The 16164-nt window shown below is 45.4% G+C and overlaps 1 protein-coding gene across 1 annotated transcript in view; it reads left to right on the top strand.

The window, feature by feature from the left end:
* LOC146830898 (fibrocystin-L-like) overlaps nucleotides 1-16164 on the top strand; it is a 1500901-nt gene that overhangs the window by 1230145 nt on the left and 254592 nt on the right. Inside the window, exons 63-64 of the mRNA XM_085605087.1 lie at nucleotides 5847-6020; nucleotides 7512-7615. Coding sequence (XP_085461213.1) covers nucleotides 5847-6020; nucleotides 7512-7615 — 278 coding nt within the window. The remainder of the gene's footprint in view (nucleotides 1-5846; nucleotides 6021-7511; nucleotides 7616-16164) is intronic.

Here is a 16164-nt window from a genome sequence, read left to right as displayed (position 1 = left end):
TTCCTTTGATTCGTCTTCTTTCTGAAAGATGTACTTTTTTGACGAAAAACCAGAGTTATGGTGATCTGAGAGTTTCAGGGAGGCCACTTTCTTATTCTTGAGTTAGTAACCCATGTCCTCTCCAAAGGTTGAAGAAAGGATGGGATCTCCACCACTGCCAGCAGAAAGAATCTCTCTGAAATTACAGCATGCGTTGAAAGGTTTTTCTTCTAGATGGATATTAGGCATACCCTAACTGTAGGAAGCTGACTCTTTTAGAGGGTAGTGCTACGCAATTGCAGTACTGACAGAGGCAATACATGAGACACACACTCAATGAATAAATCTGAGACCAATTTATAAAAACAATACTTTGTTATATTTATTTTGTAGAACCAGAGAACTACATCTTAGGTAAATATGTTTTTCAATAGCAATACTTTTCAATACAAAGAGTAGACACTTTGGGTCTGATTACGAGTCTGGCGGTCTGTGGGTCGCCAGAATCAGGGGGTGTGGCAGTGGAGGTCCAGCTACCGCTACACTGGCTGTTGGATTGCCCTATTACAACTATAGTGGTAGTACCACCATTGCACTGCTGCACCGCCAGGGAACTGCCATTCGCTGTGGTGGGCGGCAGACAGGGGCTCAGCAATATGCGTGTGGTGCCGCTGCAGCACCGCCATGCATATTATGAGTTTCTGGACTGCCAGCGGTGTCATGAAGTCTTTACTGCATGAAAAGGCTGGTGGTCCTGACACAAAGGAGGCCCTGTAGGGCCTCCTGTTGCCCGTGTACATGGTGATGCATGCAGGGTGGCACTACATGTGCAAGTGTGTGCAACAACCCCAGTTCCTGCATTATATTGTCTTTACAGTCCATGCAGTGCAGAAACTGTTTTACGCTTTCCCATTGCAGTGCCCATTTTCAGAGGCACTACCGTGGCCCACCAAAAAAAGCCTGCCAGACACAAGGAAACTCGTAATCTGGTGGGCAGTGCACACATGGGTTTGGTGGTGAAGGAGCAGACTGCTGGTGTGGTGGTCCTGCCCTACGCCGCTAAACTCGTAATCAAGTCCTCAGTGCAATTCATTCTTTCTTTCTTTCTTTCTTCCTTTCTCTTTCTTTCTTTCTTTCTTTCTTTCTTTCTTTCTTTCTTTCTTTCTTTCTTTCTTTCTTTCTTTCTTTCTTTCTTTCTTTCTTTCTTTCTTTCTTTCTTTCTTTCTATAGTGCAACTAATATCCTGAGGTGTCTAGGCACTTGGCGACTAATCACATGAACATACTAATGGTTTGACTGAAGGCTCTAGGACTGGGTTTGAGACTATAAGGTATACAGCCAAGTCTTTAGGCCTTTTCTGAAGGAGAGCAGGTCAGGTGAGCTTTTAAGCTTCATTGAAGCTTATTCCACAATCTGGTAGTGATGCCTATAAAGCATTTACTGCCCCATCTTTGGAGTCGGAAGTTCGGTACCTTCACCAGTTTTAAAGAAGCGAACCGAAGAGTAAGAGATGAAATATTCCATTGGAAAGGGTCCGTCAGATAAACGGGGCCTAGATTATGTAGTGCACAAGCCTTGAAATTGATTCATTTTTCCATGGGTAGCCAGTGAAGAGTATTCAGGGTATGTTTAGCTGATGAATATTTGGATATGCCGAAGAGCAACCGGGCTGCAGAGTTTTGAAGAACCTGCAGTTTTACCAGTAGTGCCTTTTTTACACCAACCTGTGTATGACACCAACTCAAAGCCGTAAGATTTAATCAATCTGGCCAAAGGTGTAACATAGACATGAAATAGGGTTGTGCTAGGGTACGAAAGCTGTGGCACTTCACATGGGAGCCTAAAAGTGAGACTTGAGACCCTCCACCTCAACAAATTGTTACCGGTTTGACAGGAAGGACCTGAGGAGTGCGAGGGCTGTGCCTGCGATCCCTATTTCCTGAAGGAATGTTAACCTATGGAAGGAAGAAAGCATTCAGCATACAGGTAGGTAACATCCACTTACAGTTACAGTCTTTGGAGGTTAAGGCAAGTGTTGGGAAAGGAACAAAACAGCACCAACTGTACCTTACCAGTGGCACAGGGGCAGCCCTGTGCAGGGTGCAAATATGTGGTTGGGCCCCCAAAACAAATCAATGGGGATTGCTGAAATCGGAAAGAGGCTGCTTACATGTAAGTAAAAGCGGCTTGGGAGACCAGACTCCAGGGGTTTTGATGAGCACTGGAGAAGATCCAAAGCAGCACCAACAGTGTACCACCAGCAGCACTGGTGCAGAGTGCTAACATAGTGTCGGGTGCCCAATGCAAGTCAATTGAGAAAGGCCAAATCGGAAAAGGGTTAAGGTCAGGAGGCCAATCAGGGGAACTCAACAGCTGGAGAGGTAAGTTGCAATGCTCAGGGACGTAGGGACACCCTTGGTCCTCTTCACCAAGGCCCAGGGTGGACAGGTGCTGGGGTGCCTTTTGGTATTGGCGGCAGCTTACCAAGGCAGGTCATGGGTGAGGAGGTCTCCGTGCAGAGGCTGCAGGCAATGTCGAGGAGTCCAGGAGGGGTCAGCAAACTGCGTACTTAGGCTCTGGAACGCTGTACTTCCTTGTTGGTGCCAGCAGGCCTATTTAACTAGAGCCGGAGGCGTCATGTGCAGAGGTGGACCTGGGTGTCAGGTTCATGGTTCTAAAGACATCTAAGGTCTTGCTTGGAAGGTGTTGTTTTTTAACAGTTCCGCTGTTCTCTGGTGTTCTCTATCTTTGTTGAAGGCATGCAGTCCTCCCAGGGTTTTGGAGGTTTCTGGAGTACAGGATGAGTCGAATTTGGCACAGTTTTCCTCTAGGGCTGCAGACAGGTCTGCGGGGTTGGGGCCATGTCAGATACTTTCAGCAGACTTCTCTGCTTTTGCAGCTCTGTGGTATCCTGTTCTTCTTAGGTCATGAGGAACTGAAGTTCAGGGCTCGGGGGTCCATCTAAATGCTACATTTAGGGGTGTTTAAAAGTAGTTCAAGGTAGTAACCAATAGGCTACTTACCTTAAGGGCGACTACCCCCTCTAAATGCTCACCCCACATGGGCGGTGGGTATAGCCCTGATCCTGGTTGACTAATTTCCCTCAATTCAAGATGGTGGGAAACTGAATAGGGGGGTTCACCTCAGCTCAGAGCATATTAGGGGTTCTCGCTATGGATTCACTGTTTACTTACAATATCAAGGAATTGACATGGCTATTGAAGGGGCATATCAGCTCATGCAGATATGCCATCACAGGAGAAATAGTGCACCCTGCCTTGAGACAACAAGGCTTGCTATAGGGGTGCTATAGGGGTGACTTACCCATATCTCATGCAGTGTCTTGTGGCATGGCACACAGGAATGTGTGCCATGTCGACTCTTCAGTTTGGTCTGCACCAAGGCACGCAGTCTGTAATGGCAGAGTGCAGAGCCTTGGTGAGGTGATCCTAGTGTGGCACAATTTGTGCTGCAGCCCTTGAAGTCCCTCTTCAGTGCCAATGCCCTGGATACAAGGGATACCATATACTAGGGACTTACAAGGGCCACTGAAATTGTGCCAAAAGGTACAGTTTAGGGAAAGAGCTCTGGCACAGGGGACCTGGCTGGCAAAGGCCCTGTGCACTTCCAGTCGAAATTACATAATTTTCCAAGCAAAAAGAGGGGCCTACCCATGTCCAAAAGAAGCCTTTTCCTACACTTACTGCTTAATTTGTCATGTTAAAGCTGCCTTTACCCAAATATAGGATGTTAAATGATGTAATCACCTATGTTTCCACTTCTTTTAGGCCTCAAGATATTAGGAGTATAGCCTTATTCACAGTCCTCCTGATAAGTGTTCCCTGTAATATCTAATATTATAAGCAATTTCTCCTCTTGGTAGACACTGGCCTATTCCTCCAATTCTGTACATGGAATGGAAAGTGAAGCATCCTCGACAGGTAGCTTTGGGCCTCACGACTACTACCAACCTACGCTGAGGAATGTGCACAACAATTTCCCAATGAGTATGTAAGGAAAGAGGGAGAATGTAATTTATATTCACACTGAGCAATTTAAGAATAGAAGGGGAATAAATATGTGTAAAGTATCTAATATACAGTTGACAACTTCAAAAGAGAGCATGGAAAGCATTAGTGTTGTAATTGGTAATTAAATCACAGTGCTATTGCTGCAAATAAAGGGGACTATGAGAGTCAATCACTAAGTGGCCTGGAGATTCTGTGTACTTTTGGCGAACTAACCCATGTTTTCTATCGTTTCTTTGCACTTTGGCTCTCGAGGAGTTGTAGTGAATTAGTATATTTCTTTTGCTACTGCCATAGGTAGAAATAGAACAATGAGAAAGATGAGCCTGGCATTATTGTAATGACTAATCTACTCCATTTATAAAATAACAGTTGATCGATAGTCCGAAGGTCACACATTCTCAAATGTTTAAAATGGAGAGCAAAAAACAGCATATTTAATTATTTCCTCGAAATTCTTCCAAGTGGTGTACGCTTCGCTAGATAAAGTTAAACGATGATGCTTTGGTCTAATCCGCCGGTTCTTAACCAGTGGTCTGAGAATTCCTGGAGGTACGCAAAGCCTACTTAGGAGGTCGCCGACTGCTTAGAAAATTGAATGTTTTACAGATTAGTCAAATGTATGTAAATAAAAATCAAAATGTAAAACTGAAATTTTGTAAACATTCTGTTTACATAAAGGAATTCGAAATTGGTGGCTAAAAATTAAGTTGGCATCCCTAGATTGATTCATGGGAATAGTGCAAGTGCATCAAGTAGAATATAGTGTTGACGATGAGTGGCCTTAGTTGAATGTAGAAAAATCCCAACCTTCCCATTAGAAGTAACATTTTGATTTTCTTTTTATATTTGTTTGTGAATTAAATAGAATGTTTCATCATTTGTGTATTGGTGTGATGAATGCTTGTTTCTCTATTTTTGTGTGCATTGGGCCTGATTCACAGAACTAACTTAAGACAAAATCCTAAACGTACTACTTTTGGTATTCACAGAAGGCATTTAGTAGTAGTAAAGTTAGGATTTTGTCTTAAGTCTGTCTTAAGTCTGTCTTAAGTCTGTCCTAAGTCTGTCCTAAGTTTGTCTTAAGTCTGTCTTAATTCTGTCTTAAGTTTGTCTTAAGTCTGTCTTAAGTCTGTCCTAAGTTTGTCTTAAGTCTGTCTTAAGTCTGTCTTAAGTTTGTCTTAAGTCTGTCTTAAGTCTGTCTTACGTCTGTCCTATGTTTGTCTTAAGTCTGTCTTAAGTCTGTCCTACTACTTTTGGTATTCACAGAAGGCATTTAGTAGTAGTAACGTTAGGATTTGGTCTTAAGTTTGCGTTAAGTTTGACTTAAGACAGACTTAGGACAGACTTAAGACAGTCTTAAGACAAACTTAAGACAAACTTAGGACAGACTTAAGACAAACTTAAGACAAACTTAAGACAGACTTAAGACAGACTTAAGACAAACTTAGGACAGACTTAAGACAAACTTAGGACAGACTTAAGACAGACTTAAGACAGACTTAAGACAAAATCCTAACGTTACTACTACTAAATGCCTTTGTGAATACCAAAAGTAGTAAGTTTAAGATTTTGTCTTAAGTTGGTTCTGTGAATCGGGCCCATTGTATTGTGGTTCGAATCTTAGATGATGCTGAGGCCGGGGTCCCTGGCTTTCAGTAATGACTCTTTGGGGTTCCAGGGATTCCAGTAAGGATTCATTGGAGGTCCCCGGGTTCCAGTAATGATTAATGGGGTCCACACAAGTTAATATTAAGAACCACTGCTCTAATGAGTGAATTACTTACTCAGTGTGCTTGATTTTTCAATATTTTCAAAGAAAATATCATTTTTTTTCAGCGGAAACTCACCAGGTGCCAGATACCAATGTCAGCTACACTCTGGCTGCAGATGTGGGCCTGCTCAGCAGAAACATCAAAATAATCGGTGAAGATTATCCCGGGTGGTACAAGGAGTCCTTCGGCGCTCGAGTGCTCGTCAGCAGGTTTTCAGTTTACGACCAAGAATACCGAGGTATTAAAATAACCAAATATTTAGTTCCATTTTCGACTATTTATGGATGCAGTCCACTGTTTTCCCTTTTTGTGACATTGTTGATGGGTGTGCTGTGGTGAAATGAACTAGTTACTTGGTGCCAGCACATGGATGCAGCACACTTGGGATTTGGATTTGCACTATTTTTCAATCACCTGCTGTTCAGCGAAGGAAGTCCTTTCGCATGGGGTTAAGACGGGGTTCTAATGCTGCCTCCACACTTGAGAAAATTAGCTCCACACAGGCAGATCTTTCCAGCTCCCTGCGGCTCGGGTGCCTTCCATGCCTCACCCGCATAGATGGGCTGTGTCTAGAGTCTTCAGGCTAAACCCCAGAAGTTGGCACTAGTTGAGACAAGCGTTGAAGAAAACATTAGGGTTTTTTTATAGTGCATTCTCACAAATGCAATTAGACAGACCTGCAGGCATATAGTTAGACATACATATGAAGAGAAATAGTAAGTTACACAATTCATAGAATACACACTAACAGACATACATGCACCCAGGAACATATATAACAGATATTTAGAAAACGCTCACAGGCTTGCAGGGCTACAGTATGCATATATGGAAAGAAAATAACAACATCATACATTCTGTCTCTATGATGCAAGACTTTTACTTCTTTTTCTTTTGCTACTTTGATGGTATTTAACATTCCCCTTGCAGATTGGTTGCTTAATACAGCACGTGACTTCTATGTTATGCTAAGTTACATTTAGAGAGTGCTATGCTTCTTGGCGCTAAGAAACAACATACCACGCCTACTGTAAAAGGAGATCGGAGGTAATATTTGGGATTAAAAAGACAGGTTTGATTAGCTTTGCATGCTTGGCTAGATTGGGTTCTGCACATAGGGCACTGGGAGGTAGTTGCACAGTGTCACTCCTGCGATGGAGAAGGAGCGGTCTCTACAAATACCCTCTCTTGAGGTATAGTCAGAAGACATTGATTGGCCGAGCGCAAGGACGGATTCGGCTGATAAAGTCAGAGTTAAATCAACAGGAAAGAAGGGCTGTGTTGATGTAATATTTGATATACAATGAGGAGGGTTTGAAAGAAGGCCATTGCAAGAGAATACTTTCACTTTATGACGCTGTTGCAAGCGAAGCACACACAAGATCAATTCAGTGACTGCTGGGGTTATTAGTTATGAATTATTGCTGTATCTGTGGTTTAGCTCTGTTTATGATGAATGTAAGTGTGCCTTTTTATTGATTCTTTCTCTCATATTAAAAAAAACCTGTGATTGTATATAGCAAGTTGAAAATAATCACTTAGAAAATTATGTGGAAGGAGTTTGGGAATTGATATCCTGTTTTCCAAATAGGACGTTATCCCTGTTCGATAACGAATGCCAAGTTGTCTATGAATGTTCATATGGCATATCATGATTTACTTACTTTGGTCGTTGTTTTGTAAAAAAATATATATATATCTTCTTAAGCTCTTATCTCCTTTTATTTAGGAAGCGCACGAATTAGTAATGTTGAATTCTATCACAGTGGCCAGGAGGGCTACAGGGAGGATTCTGATCCCAGATATTCACTCGCCTTCCTCAACCTAAATGAGGTATGACACAGTGTTTCTTTCATATCCATTGTATTAGAATTCGACTTTTGGGCTGTACCACAATCTGGACCAAATGATTAACTCTTGCCTATTTTTACTTAATTGAAATTTTCCTGATGCATGCACACAAAAGTGGATGCTCACTTGCCCAGCTTTGTGCTGTGGAAGACAGTGTAGCACTAGAACGTTGGTTTCGACTTAGTGTTTGTTGTTATAGTGAAAAGTTGTTCCTAAAGCCACAATAAGTCTGTAACTGCAGCGGGACTCTATCCAGGACTAATCAGATGCAGTGCATAGGCGCCCACAATTTGCTACTCATCACACTGACGGTTTTTGCACTTTTCTGGGTCATTTCTGTAATATTTACTGATGATGGAAATGAATTTTTCCATAATTTAGTAGGCCTTAGTTCCAATGCTGATGAGTGTTTTCTTTTGAAACTAATTTTCTAATTAACAAACAGCCCAATAGCCAACTACCAGGCAAATCATTTGTTGACTGTATCCGTGCCCTGTAATACGCTCCGGTGTCTCCAGTGCCACACAAACACCACAGACATACAGGAAGCAATTGCTTGCAAGTCCTCGATTACTACTGGCCTTCTTTCAGCTAGCACTGGTAAATCTTGCGTGTGCACTGTATGCATTTGGAATACGAGTCCTCTAGTCTAGAATAGTGTGTACGAGGATGTTTTATGCTCCTACCATTTCCAACCTATTTATCAATGAATTTGATTAGTATTTTAGTAAAATCAATGTTGATGTAGCACAGGCTTATGGAAAACATACATTTTGCCTATCTGTTGATAGTGTTATGAGAGGTTTTGCCCACTATAATGATTTTCAAGAAATTCTGAGGACCCTTTCTCTGTGCCATCAAAATCCTTCCCTGTTTACAAAACTTTTGGCAAAACCAGAAGGTCTAGCTTTAGTATTCCACCATACGTAAGCACAGGCATTCACAAAAGATGTTTGCAAACATTGTTGCACAAATGCTGTCACGTTAAGGTTTCTCATATTGGCCTTTCAAATGCTAGGGACAAAAGTGGAAAAACTGATTGCTTTCTGTATAAAATGCATATCCTACATACACAATTAAATGTGACAAACATTATGGCGATTGAGTTTACTCTTCTGATGTAAAATAGTCCCTCATTAAATCAAATTGCCAATAGCACGTGATGAGAGAATTTTTAGTAATCTGAGTGGGTCCCCTGTCGATTCTATATATTTTACAGAATTGGTAACACTAAGTCTACAGAGAGCTTTCTGTCAGCCAGTTCTAAACATGCCTAAGGGACCCTATTTATCAAGTCTTGGTGAGAAGTATGCATCTGTATCGCGTATGTACGTTTCTCTATTAATTTGGCTGTCATTGGACTTGCATACATCTAATGTGCAGGCACAGGCCTTCATATGTACTACCACTTTTAACTATGATTAGTGTGAACATTTACCAAATAAACTGATAAAGATTTAGTATCTAATAAAGGATACTGAAATGGCAAGCGCAGTAAAATTCTCAAGGTTTGGGTAATTTTGAATGACTTTACACTGACCTTCAATTGATAGATACACTTAACCTCATGAGGTCGCCATATAAGTCATTTAACAGGACAGATATAGTATATTCATAGAGCATATACACCGAATCAAAGTGTTTGGGCGTCCATGCCTTTACATATTCTAACTTTGTTATGTGGTGATTAGTTGAGTTTCCCAACCAGTGTTGCATTCAGGTATGCTGTAATGTGCTTACAAAGCGGTACAAAAGGGGGTGGTGATGGACGGAGCATCAGAACCAATCAAACACTCACACCCAGTCAAGAGATCTGGGTTTAATCCATCACCATTCTTTAGCCCACTCTGCCACCCCAGTTCAGACATGGCCATATGCAAATCAGTCTGACCCTGTGCCTCATGGGAACAGTCCAGCCTGAACTGCCAAGCCATGCCTTCCCTGGACCGGAAACAAGCTTCCTAGGACCGGTTTCTGGCATTTCAGCCGTCTTCAGCCAGGCTAGCTTGAATCCAGTGGCAAAGTGAGCAAGGGACTCAACGTCTGAGCATACCCTGCCAACTTATGGCGAACAAAGCGATACAAAAGGGGGTGGTGATGGACGGAGCATCAAAACCAATCAAACACTCACACCCAGTCAAGAGATCTGGGTTTAATCCATCACCGTTCTTTAGCCCACTCTGCCACGCCAATTCAGACATGGCCATATGCAAATCAGTCTGACCCTGTGCCTCATGGGCACAGTCCAGCCCGAACTGCCAAGCCATTCCTTCCCTGGACCGGAAACAAGCTTCCTAGGACTGGTTTCTGGCATTTCAGCCGTCTTCAGCCAGGCTAGCTTGAATCCAGTGGCAAAGTGAGCAAGGGACTCAACGCCTGAGCATACCCTGCCAACTTATGGCGAACAAAGCGGTACAAAAGGGGGTGGTGATGGACGGAGCATCAGAACCAATCAGACACTCACACCCAGTCAAGAGATCTGGGTTTAATCCATCACCGTTCTTTATCCCACTCTGCCACACCAGTTCAGACATGGCCATATGCAAATCAGTCTGACCCTGTGCCTCATGGGAACAGTCCAGCCCGAACTGCCAAGCCATGCCTTCCCTGGACAGGAAACAAGCTTCCTAGGACCGGTTTCTGGCATTTCAGCCGTCTTCAGCCAGGCTAGCTTGAATCCAGTGGCAAAGTGAGCAAGGGACACAACGTCTGAGCATACCCTGCCAACTTATGGCGAACAAAGCGGTACAAAAGGGGGTGGTGATGGACGGAGCATCAGAACCAATCAAACACTCACACCCAGACAAGAGATCTGGGTTTAATCCATCACCGTTCTTTAGCCCACTCTGCCACCCCAGTTCAGACATGGCCATATGCAAATCAGTCTGACCCTGTGCCTCATGGGAACAGTCCAGCCCGAACTGCCAAGCCATGCCTTCCCTGGACTGGAAACAAGCTTCCTAGGACGGGTTTCTGGCATTTCAGCCATCTTCAGCCAGGCTAGCTTGAATCCAGTGGCAAAGTGAGCAAGGGACTCAACGTCTGAGCATACCCTGCCAACTTATGGTGAACAAAGTGGTACAAAAGGGGGTGGGGATGGACGGAGCATCAGAACCAATCAGACACTCACACCCAGTCAAGAGATCTGGGTTTAATCCATCACCGTTCTTTAGCCCACTCTGCCACACCAGTTCAGACATGGCCATATGCAAATCAGTCTGACCCTGTGCCTCATGGGAACGGTCCAGCCCAAACTGCCAAGCCATGCCTTCCCTGGACAGGAAACAAGCTTCCTAGGACCGGTTTCTGGCATTTCAGCCATCTTCAGCCAGGCTAGCTTGAATCCAGTGGCAAAGTGAGCAAGGGACTCAACGTCTGAGCATACCCTGCCAACTTATGGCGAACAAAGCGGTACAAAAGGGGGTGGTGATGGACGGAGCATCAGAACCAATCAAACACTCACACCCAGACAAGAGATCTGGGTTTAATCCATCACCGTTCTTTAGCCCACTCTGCCACCCCAGTTCAGACATGGCCATATGCAAATCAGTCTGACCCTGTGCCTCATGGGAACAGTCCAGCCCAAACTACCAAGCCATGCCATCCCTGGACCGGAAACAAGCTTCCTAGGACTGGTTTCTGTCATTTCAGCCGTCTTCAGCCAGGCGAGCTTGAATCCAGTGGCAAAGTGAGCAAGGGACTCAACGTCTGAGCATACCCTGCCAACTTATGGCGAACAAAGCGGTACAAAAGGGGGTGGTGATGGACGGAGCATCAGAACCAATCAGACACTCACACCCAGTCAAGAGATCTGGGTTTAATCCATCACCGTTCTTTAGCCCACTCTGCCACCCCAGTTCAGACATGGCCATATGCAGATCAGTCTGACCCTGTGCCTCATGGGAACAGTCCAGCCCGAACTGCCAAGCCATGCTTTCCCTGGACCGGAAACAAGCTTCCTAGGACTGGTTTCTGGCATTTCAGCCATCTTCAGCCAGGCTAGCTTGAATCCAGTGGCAAAGTGAGCAAGGGACTCAACGTCTGAGCATACCCTGCCAACTTATGGCGAACAAAGCGGTACAAAAGGGGGTGGTGATGGACGGAGCATCAGAACCAATCAAACACTCACACCCAGTCAAGAGATCTGGGTTTAATCCATCACCGTTCTTTAGCCCACTCTGCCACCCCAGTTCAGACATGGCCATATGCAAATCAGTCTGACCCTGTGCCTCATGGGAACAGTCCAGCCCGAATTGCCAAGCCATGCCTTCCCTGGACCGGAAACACGCTTCCTAGGACCGGTTTCTGGCATTTCAGCCGTCTTCAGCCAGGCTAGCTTGAATCCAGTGGCAAAGTGAGCAAGAGACTCAACGTCTGAGCATACCCTGCCAACTTATGGCGAACAAAGCGGTGCAAAAGGGGGTGGTGATGGACGGAGCATCAGAACCAATCAAACACTCACACCCAGTCAAGAGATCTGGGTTTAATCCATCACCGTTCTTTAGCCCACTCTGCCACACCAGTTCAGACATGGCCATATGCAAATCAGTCTGACCCTGTGCCTCATGGGAACAGTCCAGCCCGAACTGCCAAGCCATGCCTTCCCTGGACCGGAAACAAGCTTCCTAGGACCAGTTTCTGGCATTTCAGCCGTCTAAGCCAGGCTAGCTTGAATCCAGTGGCAAAGTGAGCAAGGGACTCAACGTCTGAGCATACCCTGCCAACTTATGGCGAACAAAGCGGTGCAAAAGGGGGTGGTGATGGACGGAGCATCAGAACCAATCAAACACTCACACCCAGTTAAGAGATCTGGGTTTAATCCATCACCGTTCTTTAGCCCACTCTGCCACCCCAGTTCAGACATGACCATATGCAAATCAGTCTGACCCTGTGCCTCATGGGAACAGTCCAGCCCGAACTGCCAAGCCATGCTTTCCCTGGACCGGAAACAAGCTTCCTAGGTCTGGTTTCTGGCATTTCAGCCATCTTCAGCCAGGCTAGCTTGAATCCAGTGGCAAAGTGAGCAAGGGACTCAACGTCTGAGCATACCCTGCCAACTTATGGCGAACAAAGCGGTACAAAAGGGGGTTGTGATGGACGGAACATCAGAACCAATCAAACACTCACACCCAGTCAAGAGATCTGGGTTTAATCCATCACCGTTCTTTAGCCCACTCTGCCACCCCAGTTCAGACATGGCCATATGCAAATCAGTCTGACCCTGTGCCTCATGGGAACAGTCCAGCCCGAACTGCCAAGCCATGCCTTCCCTGGACCGGAAACACGCTTCCTAGGACCGGTTTCTGGCATTTCAGCCGTCTTCAGCCAGGCTAGCTTGAATCCAGTGGCAAAGTGAGCAAGGGACTCAACGTCTGAGCATACCCTGCCAACTTATGGCGAACAAAGCGGTGCAAAAGGGGGTGGTGATGGACGGAGCATCAGAACCAATCAGACACTCACACCCAGTCAAGAGATCTGGGTTTAATCCATCACCGTTCTTTAGCCCACTCTGCCACACCAGTTCAGACATGGCCATATGCAAATCAGTCTGACCCTGTGCCTCATGGGAACAGTCCAGCCCGAACTGCCAAGCCATGCCTTCCCTGGACCGGAAACAAGCTTCCTAGGACCAGTTTCTGGCATTTCAGCCGTCTTAGCCAGGCTAGCTTGAGTCCAGTGGCAAAGTGAGCAAGGGACTCAACGTCTGAGCATACCCTGCCAACTTATGGTGAACAAAGCGGTGCAAAAGGGGGTGGTGATGGACGGAGCATCAGAACCAATCAAACACTCACACCCAGTCAAGAGATCTGGGTTTAATCCATCACCGTTCTTTAGCCCACTCTGCCACCCCAGTTCAGACATGGCCATATGCAGATCAGTCTGACCCTGTGCCTCATGGGAACAGTCCAGCCCGAACTGCCAAGCCATGCTTTCCCTGGAGCGGAAACAAGCTTCCTAGGACTGGTTTCTGGCATTTCAGCCATCTTCAGCCAGGCTAGCTTGAATCCAGTGGCAAAGTGAGCAAGGGACTCAACGTCTGAGCATACCCTGCCAACGTATGGCGAACAAAGCGGTACAAAAGGGGGTGGTGATGGACGGAGCATCAGAACCAATCAAACACTCACACCCAGTCAAGAGATCTGGGTTTAATCCATCACCGTTCTTTAGCCCACTCTGCCACCCCAGTTCAGACATGGCCATATGCAAATCAGTCTGACCCTGTGCCTCATGGGAACAGTCCAGCCCGAATTGCCAAGCCATGCCTTCCCTGGACCGGAAACACGCTTCCTAGGACCGGTTTCTGGCATTTCAGCCGTCTTCAGCCAGGCTAGCTTGAATCCAGTGGCAAAGTGAGCAAGAGACTCAACGTCTGAGCATACCCTGCCAACTTATGGCGAACAAAGCGGTGCAAAAGGGGGTGGTGATGGACGGAGCATCAGAACCAATCAAACACTCACACCCAGTCAAGAGATCTGGGTTTAATCCATCACCGTTCTTTAGCCCACTCTGCCACACCAGTTCAGACATGGCCATATGCAAATCAGTCTGACCCTGTGCCTCATGGGAACAGTCCAGCCCGAACTGCCAAGCCATGCTTTCCCTGGACCGGAAACAAGCTTCCTAGGACCAGTTTCTGGCATTTCAGCCGTCTTAGCCAGGCTAGCTTGAATCCAGTGGCAAAGTGAGCAAGGGACTCAACGTCTGAGCATACCCTGCCAACTTATGGCGAACAAAGCGGTGCAAAAGGGGGTGGTGATGGACGGAGCATCAGAACCAATCAAACACTCACACCCAGTCAAGAGATCTGGGTTTAATCCATCAACGTTCTTTAGCCCACTCTGCCACCCCAGTTCAGACATGGCCATATGCAAATCAGTCTGACCCTGTGCCTCATGGGAACAGTCCAGCCCGAACTGCCAAGCCATGCTTTCCCTGGACCGGAAACAAGCTTCCTAGGTCTGGTTTCTGGCATTTCAGCCATCTTCAGCCAGGCTAGCTTGAATCCAGTGGCAAAGTGAGCAAGGGACTCAACGTCTGAGCTTACCCTGCCAACTTATGGCGAACAAAGCGGTACAAAAGGGGGTGGTGATGGACGGAGCATCAGAACCAATCAAACACTCACACCCAGTCAAGAGATCTGGGTTTAATCCATCACCGTTCTTTAGCCCACTCTGCCACCCCAGTTCAGACATGGCCATATGCAAATCAGTCTTGACCCTGTGCCTCATGGGAACAGTCCAGCCCGAACTGCCAAGCCATGCGTTCCCTGGACCGGAAACAAGCTTCCTAGGACTTTGTTATGTGGTGATTAGTTGAGTTTCCCAACCAGTGTTGCATTCAGGTATGCTGTAATGTGCTTACAAAGCACAGCAATATTTGCACTCAAGCAGATCATTCAAGGATATTGGACTGGTGGAATAAGGCACGAATACATTGTTTCTTTTATAAGCAGAACCTGATGCAGGCACAGTACTGCCTTCAGGAGATGTCTATTACTTATTGTGTCGTTACACAGAAAAATAATATATACCTTAAAATGATCACTTGAAATGATAACACGAGCTGCCTAAAAATGGACAGCTTGTGCCAAACGTCTTGCTCTCTAACCTCCAGTTTCTAGATGGTAACTTAACACACCTTTGCTCGAACCTGGGGCAAACAACTGGTAACAGATGAGATCCACCAGGTCCTGAAGGGTGACAGAACAGCCGTCCTAGAGTTCCCGATGTTGCAGTGATAAAAAGAACCTAGGAACACACTTGCATTTAGAGGGCTGTGCTGTGCTGTGAGTTTAAGACCAAGATCTTGTATCCAGTTTTCAGGGGAAACTAGAGAAAACATTCATGACCCATTTTCTCTTCCTTTCAAGAATTTTTCTTTCACTGTCGGGTTCTCACATACTTTACTTTTTCCAGCACCACCTAGTTGATGTGGATACTTGACTAGACTAATGAGTGCCCTTAACAAAGAAATAACTTCAGTTTAACAAAGAATAGAATCCTGCATCCATCCATGCTGTCAGAGAAATTGTAAGCTTCCCCCTCCTTGTTGCTATGACCACCTCATGCTTTGGGGTCATTTCTGGTAATACGGTTAAAGGGAGTGTCCAGACCAATTCAGACATAATTAATTTGATTTACCTTGTACACTACTCTATGGATCCCCTACTTAAGCGTCTAAAAATCTCTGGCCCTACTCCGGCTATTTCTACTAGCCCTACCCGCGAAGGATCTATTCCATTTCCTAAAGTCACAATGAAGCAACGTAAGCCTGTTACTGAAAGGGTAAATTGACTAAAACTCCTGCAGCCAGCACTGAGCACTTTGTCCACTTACTCTTGTACAATCCTTAGAATTGTAAGTCAAATCTTCCCTGGACTCTCTCTCCGTGAGATTAACAATTGCTGAAAAAACTACACCCAGATGCCTTGAAATACTGCAGGCAAACGATAAGTAACAATGGAAACACCGGCACTCTGGTTGTATATATATACAGTTTTAGATGTGGATCTCTCAGAGCAGAAAAACGAG

Source organism: Triturus cristatus, chromosome 5_1 (assembly GCF_964204655.1).
Source record: "Triturus cristatus chromosome 5_1, aTriCri1.1, whole genome shotgun sequence".
Lineage (NCBI taxonomy): Eukaryota > Metazoa > Chordata > Amphibia > Caudata > Salamandridae > Triturus > Triturus cristatus.
Note: the sequence above shows the minus strand (reverse complement) of the source record. Positions and strands in the feature narration are given on the sequence as shown.